The sequence below is a fragment of the Cyprinus carpio genome, chromosome B23 (assembly GCF_018340385.1).
Source record: "Cyprinus carpio isolate SPL01 chromosome B23, ASM1834038v1, whole genome shotgun sequence".
In the NCBI taxonomy this organism is placed as follows: Eukaryota; Metazoa; Chordata; class Actinopteri; order Cypriniformes; family Cyprinidae; genus Cyprinus; species Cyprinus carpio.
The window spans coordinates 25683048-25704517 of NC_056619.1; the positions used below are offsets into that span (position 1 = coordinate 25683048).

The 21470-nt window shown below is 33.2% G+C and overlaps 1 protein-coding gene across 1 annotated transcript in view; it reads left to right on the plus strand.

The window, feature by feature from the left end:
- Positions 1–21470, plus strand: part of LOC109098284 (collagen alpha-1(XXIV) chain) — a 96941-nt gene that overhangs the window by 55179 nt on the left and 20292 nt on the right. Inside the window, exons 25-45 of the mRNA XM_042750548.1 lie at positions 2988–3041; positions 3246–3298; positions 4019–4073; positions 4188–4241; positions 8507–8560; positions 8838–8882; positions 9119–9163; positions 12461–12514; positions 13568–13621; positions 13962–14015; positions 14811–14864; positions 15383–15436; positions 16295–16402; positions 16577–16630; positions 16947–17054; positions 18020–18073; positions 18386–18439; positions 18628–18684; positions 18819–18872; positions 19364–19417; positions 19866–19919. Coding sequence (XP_042606482.1) covers positions 2988–3041; positions 3246–3298; positions 4019–4073; positions 4188–4241; positions 8507–8560; positions 8838–8882; positions 9119–9163; positions 12461–12514; positions 13568–13621; positions 13962–14015; positions 14811–14864; positions 15383–15436; positions 16295–16402; positions 16577–16630; positions 16947–17054; positions 18020–18073; positions 18386–18439; positions 18628–18684; positions 18819–18872; positions 19364–19417; positions 19866–19919 — 1227 coding nt within the window. The remainder of the gene's footprint in view (positions 1–2987; positions 3042–3245; positions 3299–4018; positions 4074–4187; positions 4242–8506; positions 8561–8837; positions 8883–9118; positions 9164–12460; positions 12515–13567; positions 13622–13961; positions 14016–14810; positions 14865–15382; positions 15437–16294; positions 16403–16576; positions 16631–16946; positions 17055–18019; positions 18074–18385; positions 18440–18627; positions 18685–18818; positions 18873–19363; positions 19418–19865; positions 19920–21470) is intronic.

The window sequence follows — 21470 nt, forward strand, 5'->3', positions numbered from 1 at the left end:
AACTCTGCTTTTTGTTAAATTACTGTCAGTTTTCCGTTTCACAGTTGTGAAGTTTCATCGAGCAAGCGTGTTTGTTTTCCCGTTGTGTGTTTGTTTATGCTCTTTAAAATCAGAGAAATATTGTGAGGATCTAATGCTGTGTGAGAAAACAGAGCTTTAAAAAGAGCCTTTTACTGCATTCCATGAGAACTTCCTCCCTCTCTTGAACTTCTTCAGAGAGATTTTGGACACACGCAGAAATTGCCCTTGGAAAAACGTTTATCCCGCGGTTTCGCTTCATCTTCCGATGGGAAGACGAGACGGCGTCCGCGTCCGTGTGAGGAGGATTTGCTTTAGATACAACACAGAAAACATGTGCGCTGTATTTCTTTGATGAGCTCAGTCATAATATTTGCATTCTGGTTTGTGTTCATCTATAGTGTATGAGCTCACATGTGTGACGCATTAGAGATCAGCCACAGAAAATCTGCGCAGAGGCCCCGACGGCCCCATTTCGAGAACAGCAATCTGGAGAACACAAGGTCTTTAATGAACGCTTGACATCCCTTTCCAAATGAACAGGACGAGATCAAGACAGAGGGGAAAATGTTTTAAATCTGCAGATTAGTTGCTGAAGTTCTCAACCTCTTAAAGTCCTTCACACCAACTCTGACTTTTCAGCACAAAATCTTGCAGATTAAAAGTTGAAAGTCAAAGTTTTTTCTAAGGCTGGGTTCGTGCTAATTTTGACAACCAATTTGGAAAGTTCTGAAGCCTCAAGGTTCCATATTTGGTGGTTATTTTGTAGTAGAACTAATATATTGTGACAGAAATGGATCAATTTGTGACAGGAATATGCATAAAAAAATCAGTGGAGTTTGGGTGTCACCTGGTGGCTTTTTTTGTTATAGCACCTAAAAAAATCTTACAGGAACCTAAATTTTCGTAATATTAACTTCAAATTTGGAACATAATTTAATTAGACATATGGCTTTAATCTTGTAAGTTTCAAAATATTTTGTAAAATATTTATTTTATATTAAAATAAAAATACACTACAAGTTCTTTACAGTAAATTTAAACGTTTATAAAAATTTTAATGTCTTTCTATTTTGTGACATAAATGTTTCCTATTTTTAAGTGTGATACAGACTGGAGTTGCTTTCATTTCTTGTAGCTTCATCTTCATCCACTAGACGGCAGCGGAACATGGAATTCAGTTAACGATAGGATTGATTTAAAGCTACAATCATTCAGCAAGCATTTTCTCTGAGGACTCACAGTAACCAAATCGTTTCAGTTGTAATCGAAAAGTAGCTGCTGGATGATGTAGATGATTTTATATGGCTTTTGACGTGTCTGGAGTGTTTTTAGCTGCAGAATATCCATCCTCTGAGGTTTGGATGACACATTTTGATGTAGTGACTGTTACAGCAGATCTATGTACTTTTGGCTGTCATTTGGCTCTTCCAGGAAAATATGGAAAGCCTCATCAATCCCAGAGTGCACTTGTTGTCTCTCCCAAAGAACATCTGTGACGTCTGGCATGCTTTCAGAAAGCTCATTATTTTAATTCTTGGTTCTCCAGAATCAAATTCTTATGTAATCTGTCCGTATTCTCGGTCTCGGATGTATAGAAATATAAAAATGAATTTGGACATTTATGCTCATAAACATATATAGAAAATTCAGCTTTGCATCACATAATCAATTATATTTTACAATATATTCAAATAGAAAACAGTTATTTCAAATTGTAATAATATTTCACAATTTATTCCTGTTTTACTGTATTTTTAGTTAAATAAATACAGCCTTGGTGAGCAGAAGAGATGTCAAAAACAAAACAAAAAATATACAGACCTCAAACTTTTAAGCTGCAATGTATGTTATTAATTTATCTTGATCAATTTATTAAGACTTTGCCTCCAAACCTTACAATAAAGTTCTTTGTTTTTGAAATTGAAAATGGGGAATGACCTGCATGAAACATTGACATGGAAAAAAATGTAGGAGCTTCAGTCAGACGAGCCAAAGATATCTGATGTAATGATAGTTCTGTGACAAATGAACTGTCAGAGGGACATTGAATGCTTCGGAAAGTTCCCCAGGGCTGATGGTGCATGCTGGGAATCATCCCAAAAACGTATTTGTCCTGTACCAACTTACATGGAAGCGATGGAAAATCCTGTACAGGAGTGCGATGTTCCACGTCTGTGATGATTTATGAGTTCTGGGAGTGTGAATGCACATTGAGTTCATTGTGTTTAGTGCGGCGCTGGAAACAGAGCTTTATTTAATCCGTGCTGTCATAATACAACGATTTAACAACAAGATGGATGTGAGCAGTTTAGCATGTTAGTAAATGTCCCGCTGTGGAATCATTACAGATCATTATAGTCAGTGTGTGAAGATGCAGGACAGTCTTAAAGAGAAAGTTCACCCCAAAAAGAGGAATCAGTCATCATTTACTTTCTACCGTTCAGTTCATTTAAAATATCACTCTCCAAAAATGGCAAAAATACCATAAAAGCATCCTGACATTCTTCCATCAGACTCATATTTTTCAGGTTCTCCGAAGTCATATGATGCAAATCTCAGTTGCACTTGTATTTAATTACAAATGGCATCTTTAGATGTGCTGTTACTTTTTTTAATTTAATTGGTTTACAAGGAATTATTATTATTATTATTTTTATTTTTTTTATGAAGTGAATTTATGGCTATGAGAAGTCTAAATTAATTATATTATATTATATTATATTATATTATATTATATTATATTATATTATATTATATTATATTATATTATATTATATTATATTATATTATATTATTCAAATATACACACACATCCATGTACTCTTGTGAAGCAATTCTTCAGTTCCTGTCTTTGAACTCTTTCCAAAATCTGACATGAGGAATGCAGGTGTGTGTGTGTGTGTGTGTGTGTGTCTGTGTGTGTGTGTGTGTGTGTTTAACCAGCTCTTGTTCTCTGTGTTGTTCAGGGTCCTGTGGGACTGATTGGAATAACCGGAGTGATCGGACAACCTGGAGAAAAGGTAAAACCCAGACAGAGTCTGTATCTTAAACCACACAAGCGTCATGATCCACATTTATTAGGTGTTACTTAATTTCTGGTTAATAAATAAATAAATAAATAAATAAATATCTTTATTAAACATGACAGTGTACAGCGAAACTTGATTTTAGATTTAAATAGATCTGAAAACGTAATTATGTTTGTGTTTTTAATTATTTTTCAGGGTGATCGAGGTCCTCCTGGTCCTTTGGGTCCTCCAGGAGAGAAAGGTTCAACAGTAAGAACTTATTTCACATTAGCAAACATATATTAAAATGCATTGCACTACAAAAAATGATCTACTTACTCATTATTTTTGTCTTGTTTTCCAGTAAAAAAAAATCATTATTTTTGTCTTAAATAAAGATACATTTACTTGAGAAGCCAAATAAAATAAGATTGTAAGTTTTATTTTGAAAGAAAGGAGGAAAAAAGATTGAAATAATGTTTTTATGCTTAAAACAAGAAATATTTTTCTGACCAGATCATTCTTAAATCATTTTTAAATTAAAGTAGTTTCTTAAAAAAAAAAAAAAAAAAGTTTAGACTAACTTTTATTTTATTTTATTTTATTTTATTTTATTTTATTTTATTTTATTTTATTTTATTTTATTAAAAGCATTCTTAAGTCTTCAAATAATACATAATTTTACACAAGTGTTTAGAGTGGTTAGATATTTGTACTGAAAAAACAAGACAAACATATTGAGGAAGAACATTATTAATAATGTTAAATTATACTTGGCCTCTTTCATGAAACACCAGCAGAGCAAATCGTTTCTTGTATTTAAATTGTTGCTTGATGCAAACCGTGTGTAAATCATTTGTGAACACATTTAGAACATATTTCTGTATACATCATTTATAAAACTCAGTCCATTCTGAATCTGTTCACTAGTTAGTTGGGTCACTGGTTAGTGGCTTTGTGGTGTTAACCGTGTGTCTCTTTGTCTGTTTAGGGTATCCGGGTCTTCCAGGAGGTCCTGGGGATTTCGGCCCGCAAGGTCCACCTGTAAGTTTACCCATGATCCTCTGCGGTTTGAGATACAAATTTTGGGGTGAAAGATTGAGGTTGAGAGTAACTTTCCACTTGATAGCTGAAATTTTACTTTGTCTCTTTTCTCAAGGTCCACAAGGGCCAAGAGGAGCAGCAGGCATTTCTGGGCCAAAAGGACGAAGGGTAAGATGACTAGTGAAAGAAATGAATGTCTTTTTTGTTTAGCTAATGATGTCAATGCGGCTAGAACAAAGCAAACTGGAATCTGAACTGGAGTAGAGAGGTTCAATTGGTGGAAACCTTTGATTGACAGCAGAATTGGCCTATAAGCTCATATGGGTGATTGTTACCAATAAATAACCAGGTATTTCAACTCAGATTTATAGGACACAGAAGAAATTATAATTTAATATTTATTTTTTAATTTAAAAAAAAATTAAGCTTTTTTTTGGTTGCCAGATTGATGAAACCAACAGGAACGAGCGCACCTTCCTTGGCTGCTTCCATAACTGAAATGAAATACGCTGTGTTTTCCGTCAGCTGGCAAACCGGGGTTAAACTATTGGTTAAACTGGCAGTGGGCAGAGTCACACAGACCAAAACAGAGACCGACATTCTGACACGGAACGCTCATTTTCAAAGAGAATAACAGACGGTAGCATTGTTTTTCAGATAAACAAGAATGTTGACTTAGCATGTTTCTTACATATCATATTATGGTATTATGGTATTTTTTAGGCTAGTAGAGTCAAAAACTTACATACAGCATCTTTAATATTTTTTGCTTTGTAGCTGTATTTTTATAACAATTCATTATTGAAAATAATGTCACAGTGCAAAAAAAAAAAAAAAAAATCTTAATGATCCTAAAACTGCTTAAAGTGCCCCATTATAGGTAATGAAAGGTTCATATTTTGGTTTTGGGATTCCCCAACATCAGGTTGACATGCATGCAAGCTCGAAAAACACTTTTATTGTCTTATAATATGCATTTATTTTTACTTTATTTGCACAACGACTCCCAAACAGTTTGTTTAACGATGACTGATAAAGCATTGTTTGTGAGCAGTGCTGCTTTGTGTACAGCGTTACCAGGGAAACTGCTATTTTACCGCTCCAAAAGTGGCACCTAGTGGCAAAGAATGAATTTGCATTTTAATTCAGATAAAAAAAAAACAGCATGTGGGCGGGCAATATGCTAATGTTTCATGTTGACGTCGATGAAACGGCTTGGGATTTGTTTTAAAAATGACTCGTTTCAATGATTCAGAGTCGACTCTTACTTTTGAAAGGAAAATAACTTTATACAGGGTGCACTTTCAGATTTAAAACTTTGCAGGATGTTTTCATTCACTTAGAGCTGTGTTGCACACTGCATGAAAGGTAATTTTCAAAAATCTATAATCGGGGCACTTTAAGGATAGATGTTTTTAGTATTGTTGTTTTGTTTTTTGTTGTTTTTTTGTGATTTTCAGTTTATCTACCTCAAAATGTTCCATTTAGTTCAATTTGTTACTTGGTGTTGCTACATTTTTTTTTATATATTTTATATATCTTTTATATATTCATATATATTAATATAATTAATATATATTTTTAAACATTTTATTTTATTTCCAGTAATGAAGATGTTTTAATTAATGATAATAATCATGACGCTACAGAATGATTGATGATAATATACAGAATGATTTCTGGATTATTTTTACATTATTTGCCTGTTAATGTCTAGTCTTTTTAGGGAAACTGAATGAATATTTATGTATATATTAATTTCTATATTTTTATTTATATTATTTGTATTTTTAAATTATTTATATTGTTATTTATTTTTCTGAATAAAGCTGGAAGAATAGCTTTTTTGGAACATTTAAAATGTTTAATGTATGTAACAAAAAGTAACTGTCTTAAAAGTACAGTAGCAGAAACAGATGGTTTAGTTAATAACAGGTCAATGTGAGGGTAAATGTTTAAGAAATACTCAGTTACTTGCAGGAAAGCTTGACTAACATAATAAATGACAAAGAGAAAGAGCAAGTTTGACGTGAGTCCTAATGACACAGGATGAAGTCTGTCAGGGGCCACAGAAGCTGATGAAAAGTGGTTTGAGGTTCACGCCAAACTCTGCAATTAAGAGAACGTTCCCCTCCGTTCTGTTTATATAAAACAGTGCAGATCTGATTTTAATGATGGTGAGAATGGGCGACTTTAAACCCCCTTGTGAAAACATGACAGACAGATCGCTTACACATCCTGAACAGAGCATTGAGAGTCTCCGTTCATGAACCCAAAGTCAACAGAGGACACTCTCTGGCTCTGTGCTTCTGCTCCAAAACCTAGTATGCACCTGCATAGACATCTTTATAAGCATTATAAGCATGTTCCAAATACAGTGGCTGCTGAATACATTATAGTGCCTTTTAAGATCCATTATTTTGAATAAATACTAAGGCAGCATTGTTATAAAATCCCTTTTATAATCCTGCATATATTTCCTTAATTCATTCAGTACTGAAAATTATAGATTGAATTATATAATGATATGTGTATTTTTTGCTATTATTTATATATTATTGTAGGTATATTATTTATGTACTATTGTATTGTATTGAAAATTAGTTTTCATTTTAATTTTAGTGTAATTTTTAGTATTTTTGTTATGTACTTTAATCATTTTTATTAGTATTTGTTGTTAATATTTATAATTAGCTTTAATTTATTTTCCTTTTTTGTTTTCGTAATTTTATTACGTGCTTATGTCATTTTGTGCTTTAGTCATTTTAATTGGTTTTTCAATATTTTTAGCTGTAATTTATTATTATTTTAGGTTGAATTTCAGCCACTTTAGTGACTAATGAGGTTGCATGTTGGTTATGTTTACTGTATATAGACAGTAGACAACAGACAGCGAATCAGTGCACTAGGTTCTGTAACAGATCCTCTCTTTTTTGGTTTTGTTTGGCTTGTCCTTGATTCCTGGTGTGTTTGGTCTGGCGTGAACCGTCTCCGCTCTGTTGGTCTCTGTTGGTCTCATTGATCAACCAGCTGGACTGTTTATAAGGATGAACTTGATGTAATATAGCTAGTACATTTTAGGCTGTTCTTTCAAAATAGAAGAAAGAAAACATCCAAAATACACTTTCAGATTTATTTTATTGCACATTATCCATTTTTGCGTTTGTAAATTTCAATAACAATACATACATATATATATATATATATATATATATATATATATATATATATATATATAATAAGTCTTCCACCTTCAAAACAAGCAGTTTTAGTTCTTTCTATATTCTAAAGGTTTTTACTGAGGGGTTTGTTCATATGTCTTTCACACTGATTTATACAATATTTTATTCCTAAAAACGTGGTGATTTTTTCTATATTATTCTAAAAAATGGAGAAATTTTTTTTTTTTAAATACAACCCAGCATTGGGTCAAATATGGACAAACCCAGCGATTGGGTTGTTTTGACCAAGCGTTTGGGTTACCGCCCAAAAGGTTGGGTTAAACATTTAACCCAACCGCTGGGTCAAAAAACCCAATTGCCGGGTTTGTCCATATTTTACCCAGTGCTGGGTTGTATTTAACCCAGCATTTTTAGAGTGTTTTATTGTTACTTTCATTCTGTTTTGCTGAATTTCATAAGTTTTAGTGAAAACAGGATCTTCTTTTTGGGTGTTTAGACTAGTGGTGTGAAAATTACGTCCAATATACACATTGGTTTTTTTGTTTTTTTTGTATTTGTGTATGTGGGTTTGTGTTTTTATGTTTAAATTTATAAGTTTTTTCTCCATTTCTGCAGTTCTTACATACACCAAACTTAGCAGTTTTATTCATCTCTATATTCTGAAGGTTTTTACTGAGGGATTTGTTCATATATCATTCACCTGAGTTTTTATTACATTTTATCCATTTGCGTCTGTAAATGTCAATTACAATTCATATGTGTAAAAAAATTTTCTCCACTTCAGCAGCACTTTCATGCACCAAACTTAGCAGTTTTATTCCTATGTATATTCTGAAGGTTTTTACTGAGGGGTTTGTTCATATATCATTCACCTAGTTTTTACAACAGTTTATTACTAAAAACATGGTGAAAATATATTTTTCAGGTTTATGGAGAGATAAAAAGAGATATGCAAAATCCCTTCTACAAAAATGTTTAACTCTAATATGGCAACAAAATCAAACAAGAATTTTTAATCTGGCTTTATGCGATGTTCAGATTTATCTTCTGGAATTTTTATTTTTCTGAAACTTTGCAAGTTAGTGCGTATTCAATTAGATAATGCATCAATTGCACATCTAAACACTTTAGAAAACTCCAAATACACTTTTTTTGTTGCTATTCTTAACTTAATTAATCAACTGGTAAATATCGTGATATCTATAAGTTACATTTTTTACCCTGTCCACCTATTGTGTTTTTGTCTTTTAGGGCCCCAGGGGACCTGACGGCCCTCCAGGAGAGCCAGGCCCTGAGGGCGTAAAGGTACCAGCATCCCTAAAGACCCAAAACATATACACACATAGAACATTTTATAGGCATGTAAAAGTTAAAATCTTTTGTTCTTGGAAAACACTGATGGCATTTATGTCTCTTGTGTCGTATACCAACTTCCTGTTTCAGGTAAAATAGATCACACAGGATAGAAAACTGCGCTTTCATGTTGCTTTTCACACCACTACAAAACCCTACACAATCACATCAACAATCACAAAAACACACATTGCACATTCTTGACAGCTCGACTGCTTTTGTTTTGCAGGGTGAAAAGGGATCGCCAGGGAAGAATGGAGCTCCTGGATTCATCGTAAGCAACTCTGAACACTTGAAATCAATTCAAAATGTAAAATTTAGATAAAATTTCCGTAGAAGAAGAATCTGACAAAATCTTCTCCTGGGACATCTCCATATGGAAAAGCTTCTTCATCTGAAACCACACATCATGTAGATTTCAACCGCAGACAGTTTTGAGCTCATTTTGGTTCAGAGGAGATCAGTAAGCTTCAGATGAACTCTTTCATGTGTGTTTGTGTTTGTTTGTAGGGTAAAGCTGGAGCTCCAGGGAAGAGAGGACCAGCAGGAGCGCCTGTAAGTCTCATTCTAACAATTTTATTTAAAAACACTTCATATTATTTTGGTTTAAATAAAGTAAAATATTATGTCAGAAATACTAGTATTTTTGTTTAAATCAATACTATTACTTTCTTTTAGTACTCAAAAGTGTCAAACTAATTGCATTTAAACAGTACAGTATGTTGCCAAAACAGTTATTTTTATTTAAATAAATATTATTTTATTTTAATACTCAAAAGTATTAAAATAATCAGATTAAAACAGCATACATACATTACCAAAAAATGCTCTTATTTTTAAGTAATTTTTTTTTTTTTTTTTTAATACTCAAGTATTAAAATAATCGATCTATGAGTTAGTAAAATATGTTGCTAATAATACTATTATTTTTGTTCAAATAAATTTTATTGTTTTCTTTTATTTTTCTAATGTGTTGAAATAATCATAGTAACATAGTGTTTTGCTAAAAATGCTATGATTTTTGTTTAAATTAATAACATTTTTTGAGTACTCAAAAGTTTTAAAATAATAAATATTAAAATAATAAAATATGTTGCCAATTATTTTTTGGATTAAATAAATAGTGTAATTTACTTTTAATACCTGAAAGTATTAAAATAAGTGTATTAAAATATGTAGCTAAAATAATTTTTTTTTTTTATTTGAATAAGTATTGTTGTTTTCTTTTAATACTCAAAATAATGTAAAATATTAAAATAATGATATTGAAATAGTAAAATGTGTTGCCAAAAATACTATTTAAAAAAATACAGCTATTTAATAAAATTTTCTTTTAGTACTTAAATGTATTAAAATAATTGCATTAAAATATAGTATGTTGCCAAATACACTATTATTTTTGTTTAAAATAAAAACTATTTATTTTATACTCAGGGATTGAAACAATATGACTTAAATAGTAAAATATGTTGTAAAAAAAAAACAAAAAAAAAAAATAAATCCATAAATAATTGCTATTATTTTGTTTTAACTATCAAAATTATTAAAATAATTGTTAAGGAACCAGAATTGTAAAGTGGAGTCTTCTTATGATTCCCCTCCCTATTTATCACATATATAGCAGGATATCTCTGGTCTGAGACCACTGTGTCGAGTGTCTGTGTTTTCCTGTAATAAAGCGTGTGTGTGTGTTTGTTGTCAGGAAGTGTGAAGTGTGTGTTGAAGCCTTTAGTGTTCACACAGGCCTATTTAAGCCCGAGGGGTTTTAATGCTCTCGAGCTCACAGCGTCCTCTAGTGGCTGATGGTGAACGTGTAGTTTTGCCAGCAGTGCTGTTCGGTGTTTCACAGCCTCGTTAAAGCACTGCGGATTCATTCATAACTCAGATGATTTATGATGTTTAAACCGCAGGCTTCCAGTGAACAGATAATCCCTGCTTTAATGCTGCAGATGTGTGGTGATGTGATCCAGTGACACAACTGTTTAATAACAGTGAAATAGAGCAGGATATGCAGATACAGGCAGAGATGACTGATGAATGCTGACAGACTGTTAGCGGCTCATTAAACAGCGAATTATACACTAGTGTCCAAAAGTTTAGGTTCTGGAAGATTTTTGATGTTTTCGAAAAAGTCTCTTCTGCTCACTGCTAAATTTATTTGATAAAAAAAATTAAATGTAATTACAATTTAAAATAACCATTCTCTATGTAAATATATTGTAAATGTATTCCTGTGATAAAACATGAATTATCAGCATCATTACCCCAGTCTTCAGTGTCGCACGATCCTTTAAAAATCATTATGCTGGTGTGGTGTTACAGTATATTGGTTTTAAAAAAATACAAAAAAAAATAAATAAATAAAATATGAGCAAAATATTATTTTTACTTAAATACTGTGAAAACTAATATATTATTAATACTCAAATACTAATTTATACTATACTCAAAGTTATTAAAATAATAAAATAAAAATGGTTTTGTTAATATAGGTAAAATATTATTATTGTTATTGAAATCAGTGCTCTTATTCATATTAAAATGGTCAAAATGTTGTCAAAATATGTTTTAGTTAAAACAAACACTATTATTTTAATAATCAAAAGTATTAACATAATTGTATTGAAATAGTAAAATGTTGCCAAAAATAGTTTTATTTAAATAAATATTATATTTTAATACTACATATTACAATAAAACATATATAAATTAAATATTAATAAAACATATTCTAATACATTTTAATATTTTTAAATGATCTTATTAAAATGTGTTGCCAAAATATTATGTTTGTTTAAATACATACTATTATTTTATTTTGATACTCAAAATAACTCAAAACAGTGATATTAGTATTGTAAAATGTGTTGCCAAAAATATTGTTTTTGTTTAAATAAATACTATTATATTTTAATATTCAAAACTTTGAAACTAGCCAATTAAAAACCAGGTTCATGCTTTAAAATGTTCCCTGAGTTGGATTTATGAGTTTTTTTTGCTTGAATATGAAGCATGTGAAGTGAAGGTATAGTTGAGAGGGTCACATATTGAAGCGTTTATGACTGTTATTAAGGCATCTTTGTGTAAATCATATTTACTGCTGGAAAATGAATTGCAAAAAGCCACCGTCGATGTTATTAAAGCACTACAGCACTCACAGTCATGGAAACTGACCATCGAGTGTCTCTATTGTGGGAACAGTGAGAGTTCACTGAGAAATACTCTGATAAGAAAGGTGAATGATAAAGCCAGCGGTTCCTGTTTCTCCGCAGATCGGCGTCTGATAAAGACGGAAAGAAAAACAGATGAAAATGAGAGCAGAACGGCTGTGGGTCCCTGCTGGATTACGCCTCATTTTTACATTTCCATCATAGAAACAAACACAAACTCAGACATTTCCATTCTGTAAAGGAGCAATGTTTTACTACTAAATCATAAAATGTGTTCATCAAATTGCTAATAATTTATGTGCTTATTTGGACAACAGCTTGTGATTTCTGAGCACCTGTGTTAATATTTGTGCTCTTTCATAGCTAATATACAGAAGTTGTCATTTAAGTGTCATTTTTTGTTCTAAAACTCCTTTGGAAAAATCTAAACACACAAATGAGTCAGTCGTTTGCCTTCCAGTGTAAGTTTAGAGCTGTAAAATTAATGTGGAAAGCAGCTCCACACATGATATTATAGAGATCTCATTTGTGGTATTTCTGATCTGTTAGGGTTTTTTTTGTTTTGTTTTGTTTTGTTTTTTGTACTGAATAATGTGTGATCTGATTTTGTGATATCTGAACATGTGTATGAATCACATATAATCAGAGTGTGTGTGTGTGTGTGTGTGTGTGTGCTTTGCAGGGTAAAGCAGGTCCTCCCGGAAGCACAGGTGAAAAAGGTCCTCCAGGTGAACCTGTGAGTATTACAACACAAAATACAACGGTTTGCGTTCTTAAATGAGCCTCCTTTACATAAAAAGGGCTGTTGTTATGTAGAAAATTTATTAAAAAGACTTATTATGCATGATACAGCTTTATAGCAGCACGTATAGTGCCAGGTTTAGTGTTATTTTTTATTTTGTTGAGTATGTTGTCATTTTTATTAGTATTAAACATCTCTATATAGCTTTAATTTAATTCAGATTTAGTTTTAGTCATTTTAGTGCTTACACTTCTAATTTTCATTAAGGTTAATTTTTTTCATCTAATGTTTGCATTTTATTTCAACTTTATTTCAATTAACAAAAATAATTTTGAATAGTTTTAGCCTTTAGTTTAAACTATAACAATGTGATTAAATTAACTGCATGTCGTATTTAAATAAAACACCGTTTTGGACTGCAATAAGCATGATTGAGTGTAGATTGTAAGTACATAAGCAAAAATAAAGATCTAAAACTGCATCAACTGAAGCATACTTGTTTGAACTGCACATGGTGTTCATATGACAAGCAATGTGTTTAAACTTCAGAAATGTGCTATGTGTAGTCCAGTCAAGCATGCATGACGTGACTCGTTGATGCATCTTTCTTGTGCAACACGTTAGTCATGATGTGAAGACCTCCGAGGGTTTGTGAGGCGTTTCGCTGCTCGTTGTGGCATTTCTGGCGTTGAGCGCGAGTGTTTCGTGTCATTACCTCTAAACGTTATCAGCCGCTCTGTCAGCAGATGAAAGATTTGAACTGTGTCTCTGGAACGGGTTTGTGTTTCCAGTCTTTGATGCCATGTGCATCTCAATGTCCTCATGTTGACACACGCTCATGCACACATTTAAACATGCATCCACACTTTTATGCTGTTCACGTGTGCTTTATAACATACTCAGTGAAATTCAGCTCTAGCCAGGTGTAATCGTAAGTTCACATCCTGCGCCAAGGGCAATTCCTGTAAATCTCATTATAATATAACAAGAAAAGTGTTGGATTTGTGCATGACTTCATATTTATTTCATGTTTATTTGATTGTTTAGGGCTCCAGAGGCCCTCCGGGGGACCCAGGACCAGATGGAGAGCAAGGTCACGAGGTACTTCCTGAAAGAAACTGAATTTTTGTGTGCAATGGATTTCTTCTGTGTTCAATTATGCAAAAACATGCAACTTAAATAAGGGATAATTCGGTACAGTGCAGTTATATAATACTGAATTCAATATAGATGACATAATATAGGCACACGAAGGAGTGTAAAACAACACGGTGCACTGCAGAACCATTAATAAAAGCACATTTTAATAATTTAGTAAATTAATTATGCTGCAGGTTAATTTAGCATTTTTTCTGTGTTTCGAGTCTGATATATGAGCACACGTGTTATTTTGACTTCTTGTTCTCGTCCGCTTGTGTTTTTCCCTTTTGTGCATGCACAGGGACATCAAGGACCTGAAGGAGAGCAGGGGCCTGTGGGTGAACCTGGAATCAAGGTGAGGCAAAACCCTGTAAAACCTGACATGAAACAATAGACAGAAAAGGAAATTGAAATGGAACAGATGATTGAAACTTTAAATTAAAATATTAAAAGAAATTTTGCAAATGTGTTTATTGTAGAGTTTTGTATCAAAAGCATCAGGCTTTTATAGCTCATATAGTCTGATGTAGTTAGAATATGGAAGAAAAACCGCTCAATTTTATTCAGAGGCCCAAAGTGGGCAAAAATACCCAATTTGGTGCAGATGCTGATATTTATATGGACTAAAAGTAAGATAAAATTCTGATGCTTGTGATGTAAATCAATGAGGTTTTTATAACAGTACAGCAGATACTGACATAAAATGATCTAAATATCCTCAAAAGATCCTGATGTTCAGATTTGAGACTCACTAATTTTCCAAAAATTGATCGCTGGAGAATCAAGTAAAGCTGAGCTGCTTCAGTCCAGTAAGCGTGCATCTGGAAATATTACTGCAGTTATTCTGACGCTTACTTGATAAAAATCAGTCATTTGACAGCAACAAGACATGTGAGGCACGAGCTGAAGGTGGATGTTTGTACATTTATACTGGAAAAAATGATACAGTAGGCCTTATAGGGTTTAAAGTGATCCAAAAATGACTATATTTCTCTGTGGAACATGGAACACAAAAGGAGACATTAAGCAGAATGTCCAACCTGCTGAAATGCAATGGAAATGGAGGATTTCTACTGACAAGCTCCAATAATAACAGTATTAAAGCGAGAACTGCTGGCATTTGCAACTGTGTCTTTCTGTCTTTTTCCAGGGTGAAATGGGGCCTGTCGGAGAGGAGGGTGATCTGGGCCAACCGGGCATCAGAGTGAGCAAAGCAACCTCATTCCCGCTCCAAAACGTTCGAGTGAACGTGATCCATGAGTGTATTTTCATTGCTTTAACTGACGTGAGCCAGCAGTGTCAATAATCTGACAGAAGGACCCTCAGGCTCACACACACTGGACGCCTTTGTCTATGGTTACTCAATTATTCAAGCAATTCTCTGTGTTTGTTATTGGATATTATGACTTCGGGAGCAGCGTCCTACCCGAGTGAATCTCATGAAACCTGTCATGCATTTTTCCTGCTCATATTTCACCCCAAAATAAATCATAAATTTCATTCTCATAACTGCATTGTGGAAAATATGTAATGTTATTCAAACTGTAAAATATTTATTCACAATCTTGCTAATATTGCAATCAGGTTTGTTGATTTAGTAATACAAATAAAAATGTCTGTAATGGAAAAACAAATAAGCACATTTCTGTCGCAGTTTCATTTGGTTTTTGGAATGAATCCCACGATGCTTTTCCTGGTCTTACATGTTACTGTTTGTTTTAGGGTCCTCCAGGGCCAACTGGAGAGGACGGGCATCAAGGGAAGGACGGACCAAAGGTGAGACTCCAGATTAAGTTTCTTACTTGCATTTGCATTTACACTGATGCATTTATCCAAAATGACTTGCACTGCATTTGTACATATTATCATGCATTTCCTGGGAATCAAGCCCATGACCCAGCATTGCTAGCACAATGCTTTTATCATTTGAGCTACATAAATGCTTTTACAACTTCACACGATTTTCATTTTTGAATAAAATTAGGCATTTTAATATTTGTTTTTTGTTTTTTTTTTGTTTTTTTTATTCTTGCTAGGTCTAATACAACAAAATTTAAGTTTTTTGTTGAAACTTTACTACTTTAGCATTTTATTTAATTAATTTTAATTTTTTTATTTTATTTTTGTATTTTATTTTCTATTTGATCTATTTAAGAGAATTATGAGAAATGCACAATGTGTTATTGCACAAACCTGTTGCCTCATAAACCATTTTCTGGCAGTTTTTATCATTATTCTCTCAAAATTGATGTATCAAAGTTATATAAATAACTAAATAAAACAAAGTTTATTGGAGTACATTTTACAAGTACATTTTTTTTTAATTTCATGTTTAATTCAATGTTACTTGTCGTTTCTTTGAAAGGTTTCACTCAGAAGTTGCTAGTAAATTTCATGAATAATTACAAATGAAATCCTTCAAATGTTTTTCAGTTATTCTACACCAACAGTACACAAGTTGTGTAAAAACTGTTTGCTGTGAATTTTTTCCTTTGGTTGGTTTAGTATACACTCAGGTACATTGTGTTTTATTCACCATATTATGTTGATTCCCAAAACCATTGTACCAAAACCCACAAATGTTTGGAAAAAATTCTCATTTAAGGTTTGTTTTTATTCTGTTATAACTCTCAGGGTGAGCCAGGCGATCGTGGACCAATGGGAGAAGCAGGAGAAAAGGGCGAGATTGGTGACTCTGGCCCAGTAGGACCTCCTGGAGATCCTGGGAAAAAGGGCTTCCCAGTGAGTGATGAAAGAGTGATGGAGTGAATCTAATCTGCATTTGTCCTTTTATTGTGTATAGTGGACAAAATGTATTTTGAGATGAAGTTTGATGAGGATGTTGATGATGCTGATGATTTTGAGTCTGAAATTTATTTTGATAATGAGAAGTTAAGGCAGATGTTTCTTCATCAGGGACCTGAGGGCAAACAGGGACTGCCAGGTAACCGAGGACGTCCAGGAAAAAAGGTAACCAAAACTTGTAGATCAAAATAAATTATGACAACTAATTTGAATTAAATCACTTTCAAACAATACATGGGACCATTTCATTTTAATTGCAAAAAGGTGGAAACAGAAGTCTTTACAGACTATTGTGCAGTATTGTGACAGAAATAAAACAGACCTAGAATAGAGCCCTGTGGAACTCTTTTTCACTTTGGTTTGTTTGGGATGCATTCTGCTCTGTATTTTCACAATACAGTCACTTTTTTCTTGTCTTTCTTACTTGTAAACAACTCAAACCAGTTCTGCTCATTGATATTTCCATCTTACTCTTTGATAGGGTGAAAAAGGGCCACCAGGTCACTTGGGAGAAATGGGCTCATCTGGCGAAATCGGACGGACGGGGGAGAGAGGACTCAAAGGGGCTCGTGGAACCAGAGGACCCGCAGTTAGTGTGCTTTCTCCTTTCATGCATCCCTTCACACTTTCTGATGTTGAGAAATAGCTGGGCAAATCCCAAAGATGATTAAGTAACTTAATCACCATCACAAAGGGACTGCAATAGTAGTGCAAAACAATACAGTCTGAATGAGAGGAATAGATGCACTGAATTTATTAATAATGGGAAATTTGGAAATATTCTGAAGATGGAACCCACAACCTCAGCATTATGCTGTTGTATATGATTTCACCACTAGGGGAGCCATAGACAATAGTGTATTATATGAATAATTGTTGCTTTTTTGCCACACTACTACAGTACATAAGTGATTAGTTCAGACATGCTAGTGGGTTCTTTTGTTAAAGAAAACATTAGGTATTAAAAATATGTACTATTATTTCTTTATGAGCTGAAACAGTGAGTTACAAGACCGTAATAATTTTCTAACATGCTGAGAATGAGTTTCATTCTCAACTTACTTACTTACTGCTTTTACAGGCTAAATTAAGGCGGCTGTAAACATTTGCAGGATTTGGAATTGAACCAAAGCTTTTTGATGGGATTTACACTAATGCCATTAGAGATACTAGGGACTAATCCGCTTTTCTTGTACAATGGAATTAAGCGCCTGCTGATTTGGTGGTTTTAGGCCGGATTTTATGAGCAGAGAAAATATCTGGGATTGTTTTATTTTGCCCCTGCTTTTCCCTCAGAGTTTAACGACATCGTTGAAATGTAAAAACAAGTGTAGTTGGGGAAACTTAGTGTCTTGTTTTCATAAGCAAATGGTTTTCCGAGAAGTCATAATGGGATGAGCAGCAGGAGTCATTTTTTTAAGACTCCATCCAATAATGTGTTTTTCAGCACAGGAAATTCAGGTTATTTTTAGCAGGTTATTTGTTGAGGTAAGATGAGTATGCCACAAAACACAAGCTAACGTACATGTGTGTGTTTTGTTCATTACCTTTCAGGGCCGACCAGGAGTTATGGGACCTCAGGGAGAGCCAGGACTTCAAGGTTACACAGTGAGTTTCATGCATACAGATATATGCACTAAAGAATGCTTACAAAATCACACTTACATTTGCAGAAAGTTTTGGGATGGAACCCTTTAATTATCATTTTTGGGTATGTTTGAATAACAGAGTCTTTCACTATTTTTTTTGTGAACGTAGACCAATGTCTACATGATTATCGATTAATTATCTCAAAACGTTCAAATATCTGACGGTTATTCGACCAGTGAGTCTATCATCATTCCCATTACTTTAGATTAGACAAGGAAATTATCTATTCTTATCTTTATTTTTATCTTCACTGTTTTTCTTTAACTATAGGGTCACACTGGTAAGCAAGGTCCAGCAGGCCCCCCGGGACCAAAGGGAGAAAAGGTTATTCAGCATATTTTTATATTTTGAATAATAATCTCAGTCTAAATGCCATATTTGAGTTACATATAATGCTTAAAATTCTATCCAATATATGCAAATATGCTTTTTTCAAAACAGTTTTTTTTAACAGAGTTAAAAAGGGAAATAGTGTTAGAATCTGAGTTTGACTGATTATGTGTATTTTTCAGGGTTACCCAGGAGAAGACAGTAAAATGGCAGGACCGCCCGGGCCCTTAGGTGAACCAGTAGGTCTTAATTTCCTTTAACTTCCTGTTTTTGTCCAACACCTGGACTGAAATCAGTAAATAAAGAGGCAGTGACATTTACATCACTTTATTGAAGAAATAAGACAACATATCAGTTTTTTGTGTGCATATAGGGCACTCCAGGAGAGAAGGGTGAACGTGGGGAACCGGGAGATTACGGATATCAGGTTAGTGTCTCTGTAAGGAGGAATTTCATGCTTTGTAAAAATCATTCCTCTTCACTAACTACCTTAACTATTATTTCGAACACCTCAGGAACTGCATAGCAACACCTTAGCAACCACACAGCAAAATAATCAAAAACTGCATAGCAAAAAACTGCATCTCAACACTGTAGCAACCACACAGCAACAATCACTGAAAACACCTTAGCCACAGCATAACAGTGTCTTTTTTTGGAGCAACAGAGACACTGGTTGTGCTCTTTTGCTGATTGTTCTTCAGATGATTTCCTTACAGCTGATCTAGATTGAGCTGGTCTGGATCCTGCAGCGCTGCAGGCCTATTTTCATTACAAACAGTCCACACTCACATTCATATTTTTTATTTTTTTTATGTTAACACTGCAGTAATGTGTGTGTGTGTGTGTGTGTGTGTTTGTGTTTTTTTGTGTGTGTGTGTGTGTGTGTGTGTGTGTGTGTGTGTGTGTGTGTTTTAGGGTCATGCAGGGGTCACAGGTGCCCGTGGAGCGATCGGTCAGCAGGGATCTCCTGTAAGTCTGATGTGTGACCAACAATGCAGCTCTGGTCCAATACTGCTGCTGTCCACCTACAGTACATAGACAGCAGTCAGTGCATCATTCTAACAGTGCACTGGAAATTCAGCTCACAATAGAGTTTGACCTTTGCATGTGGTATGTGTTTGATGCATGTCTTTGCATCAGAAGTTGCATCCTATGATACCTTTAAATGCTGTCTAGGTAGGTGGCTCACTAGGATTTGGAGCACAGAGTTTTTGTTGCATAACTTTCTTAATTAATTTGCTGGAAAATTTGACATGCCAAAGCTAATGTTTGCAGTTTTTTCTTTGGTTAATTTTGGACACTGGCCACACGTCTCCAGACCGGTGGGACATCACACTGAAGTGTCTGTTTGCAAAATGAAATTAAAGCACAGTCTTTCAATCACAATTCACAAGCTCACAATCTTTTTTTTTTACAGGGATCTCCTGGGCTTCCTGGTGAAGCAGGACCCATAGGCGAGAAGGGAGTTCAGGTTTGTGACTAGCACACCACTTACACTATTTATGCTGTGTGTAGTTCATATACTGTGTGCAGTTTGTGACTTTTTTTTCTGTCTGCATGAAATACCTGGGGCCAGACTTACAAAAATCTTCTTAAGATAGTTAATAAAATTTGTTAAGATAAATTCCACAAAGTTCATAAGATTGTTTTGAAGTGCATCTTCCGAGTAAACGCCTCCGGTATGTGTGACTACTGAATGTGGGGCTATCCTAACTTTAATCTTTAAGAAGATTCTTTTCAAGAATTAGAATTCTTCTTAAGTTTTGTCTTAAGAAAAATCAAAAAAAAAAAAAACTCAGAACATTCTTAAGAAGAATTTTGATGTGCTAAAATAACTAAAACTGAAACTGAATGAAAAACGAATAAAACGTATGAAATACAGTTCATATTTATGAAAACAATTTATGAATAAAACATTATTACTAAAAATGACAAACACAACAAAATGACTAAAACTTTAACTGAAATTAAACCGAAAATGGAAAATACAAAAAATAAAACCCAAAACAAAAAACTGTAATAGTTTCTTAATCATAAAATAATTAATATATTTGCAATAATTTGCATTATGCAACCAGATTACACTGTTATTTTAGTACATTTGAGATATTACTAGTTTTTACTAATATTTTAAATTGGTTTTTATTTTTATATTTTATTTTTCCTGGGCAACTAACTAAAATAAAATAAGTTTAACATTTTTATATTTAATTTTATTTGTTAAATTTTATTTTATTTTAAATAATGAATATTTTTTATGTTTTAATGTTATAGTTAACTTTAGTTATCCTGGCATGCTGCTGTATATTACAATGTGCTTTAACTTCAGTTTTCAGTGTTTGTAATATCGACTACAATTTTAAATTCTTCTTGACTTCTTTCATCAAACTGCCAAAAGTAAAAATATCTTTATACTTAAATTGCACTGAAATGCACAATAGCACTATATATTTTCAAGAATAATTAAGCATCCAACATAGCGAGGTCATGTGACAACAATGTAGCATTTTTTAAATAAAAAAAAAAATTTCATACTGCATACTTTACATAGTTTAAAAAAATAGTATTTAGCATCTTCAGTAAGCAATATGCTAGTGTTTTATGAAATGACAAAAGTTTTGGGTCAGACTGTAGCAAACATAAATAGATTCATTTACAATCAACAGAAGTCACTGGCAGGTCGTCTCTGCAGTATAAAAACATGTTGTGTAACAGAGTGAATTCTATACCCTTTTGTCTGCTTTTTTCTTTTTGCAAATCCATCCTGGAAAGCTCTTGTAAACATTCATAGAGCCACATTCACCATCATAAATATCCCATTCAGATATCAGCCAGTGAATTTTGTTTGCTTTTTTATTTTTGCAAGTGTGTCTTTATTATTTTTATTTCCTTTGTTATCCAGTGTTATCCTTTGTTTATTGTTATTTGTTATCCAGAGCATTAAAGGAATTGTGCGCTCAGAGATGCTTGAATAAGAGCTGATTATAGCGATTTCTTTATCACGGCATGGAAAAATCTTTCT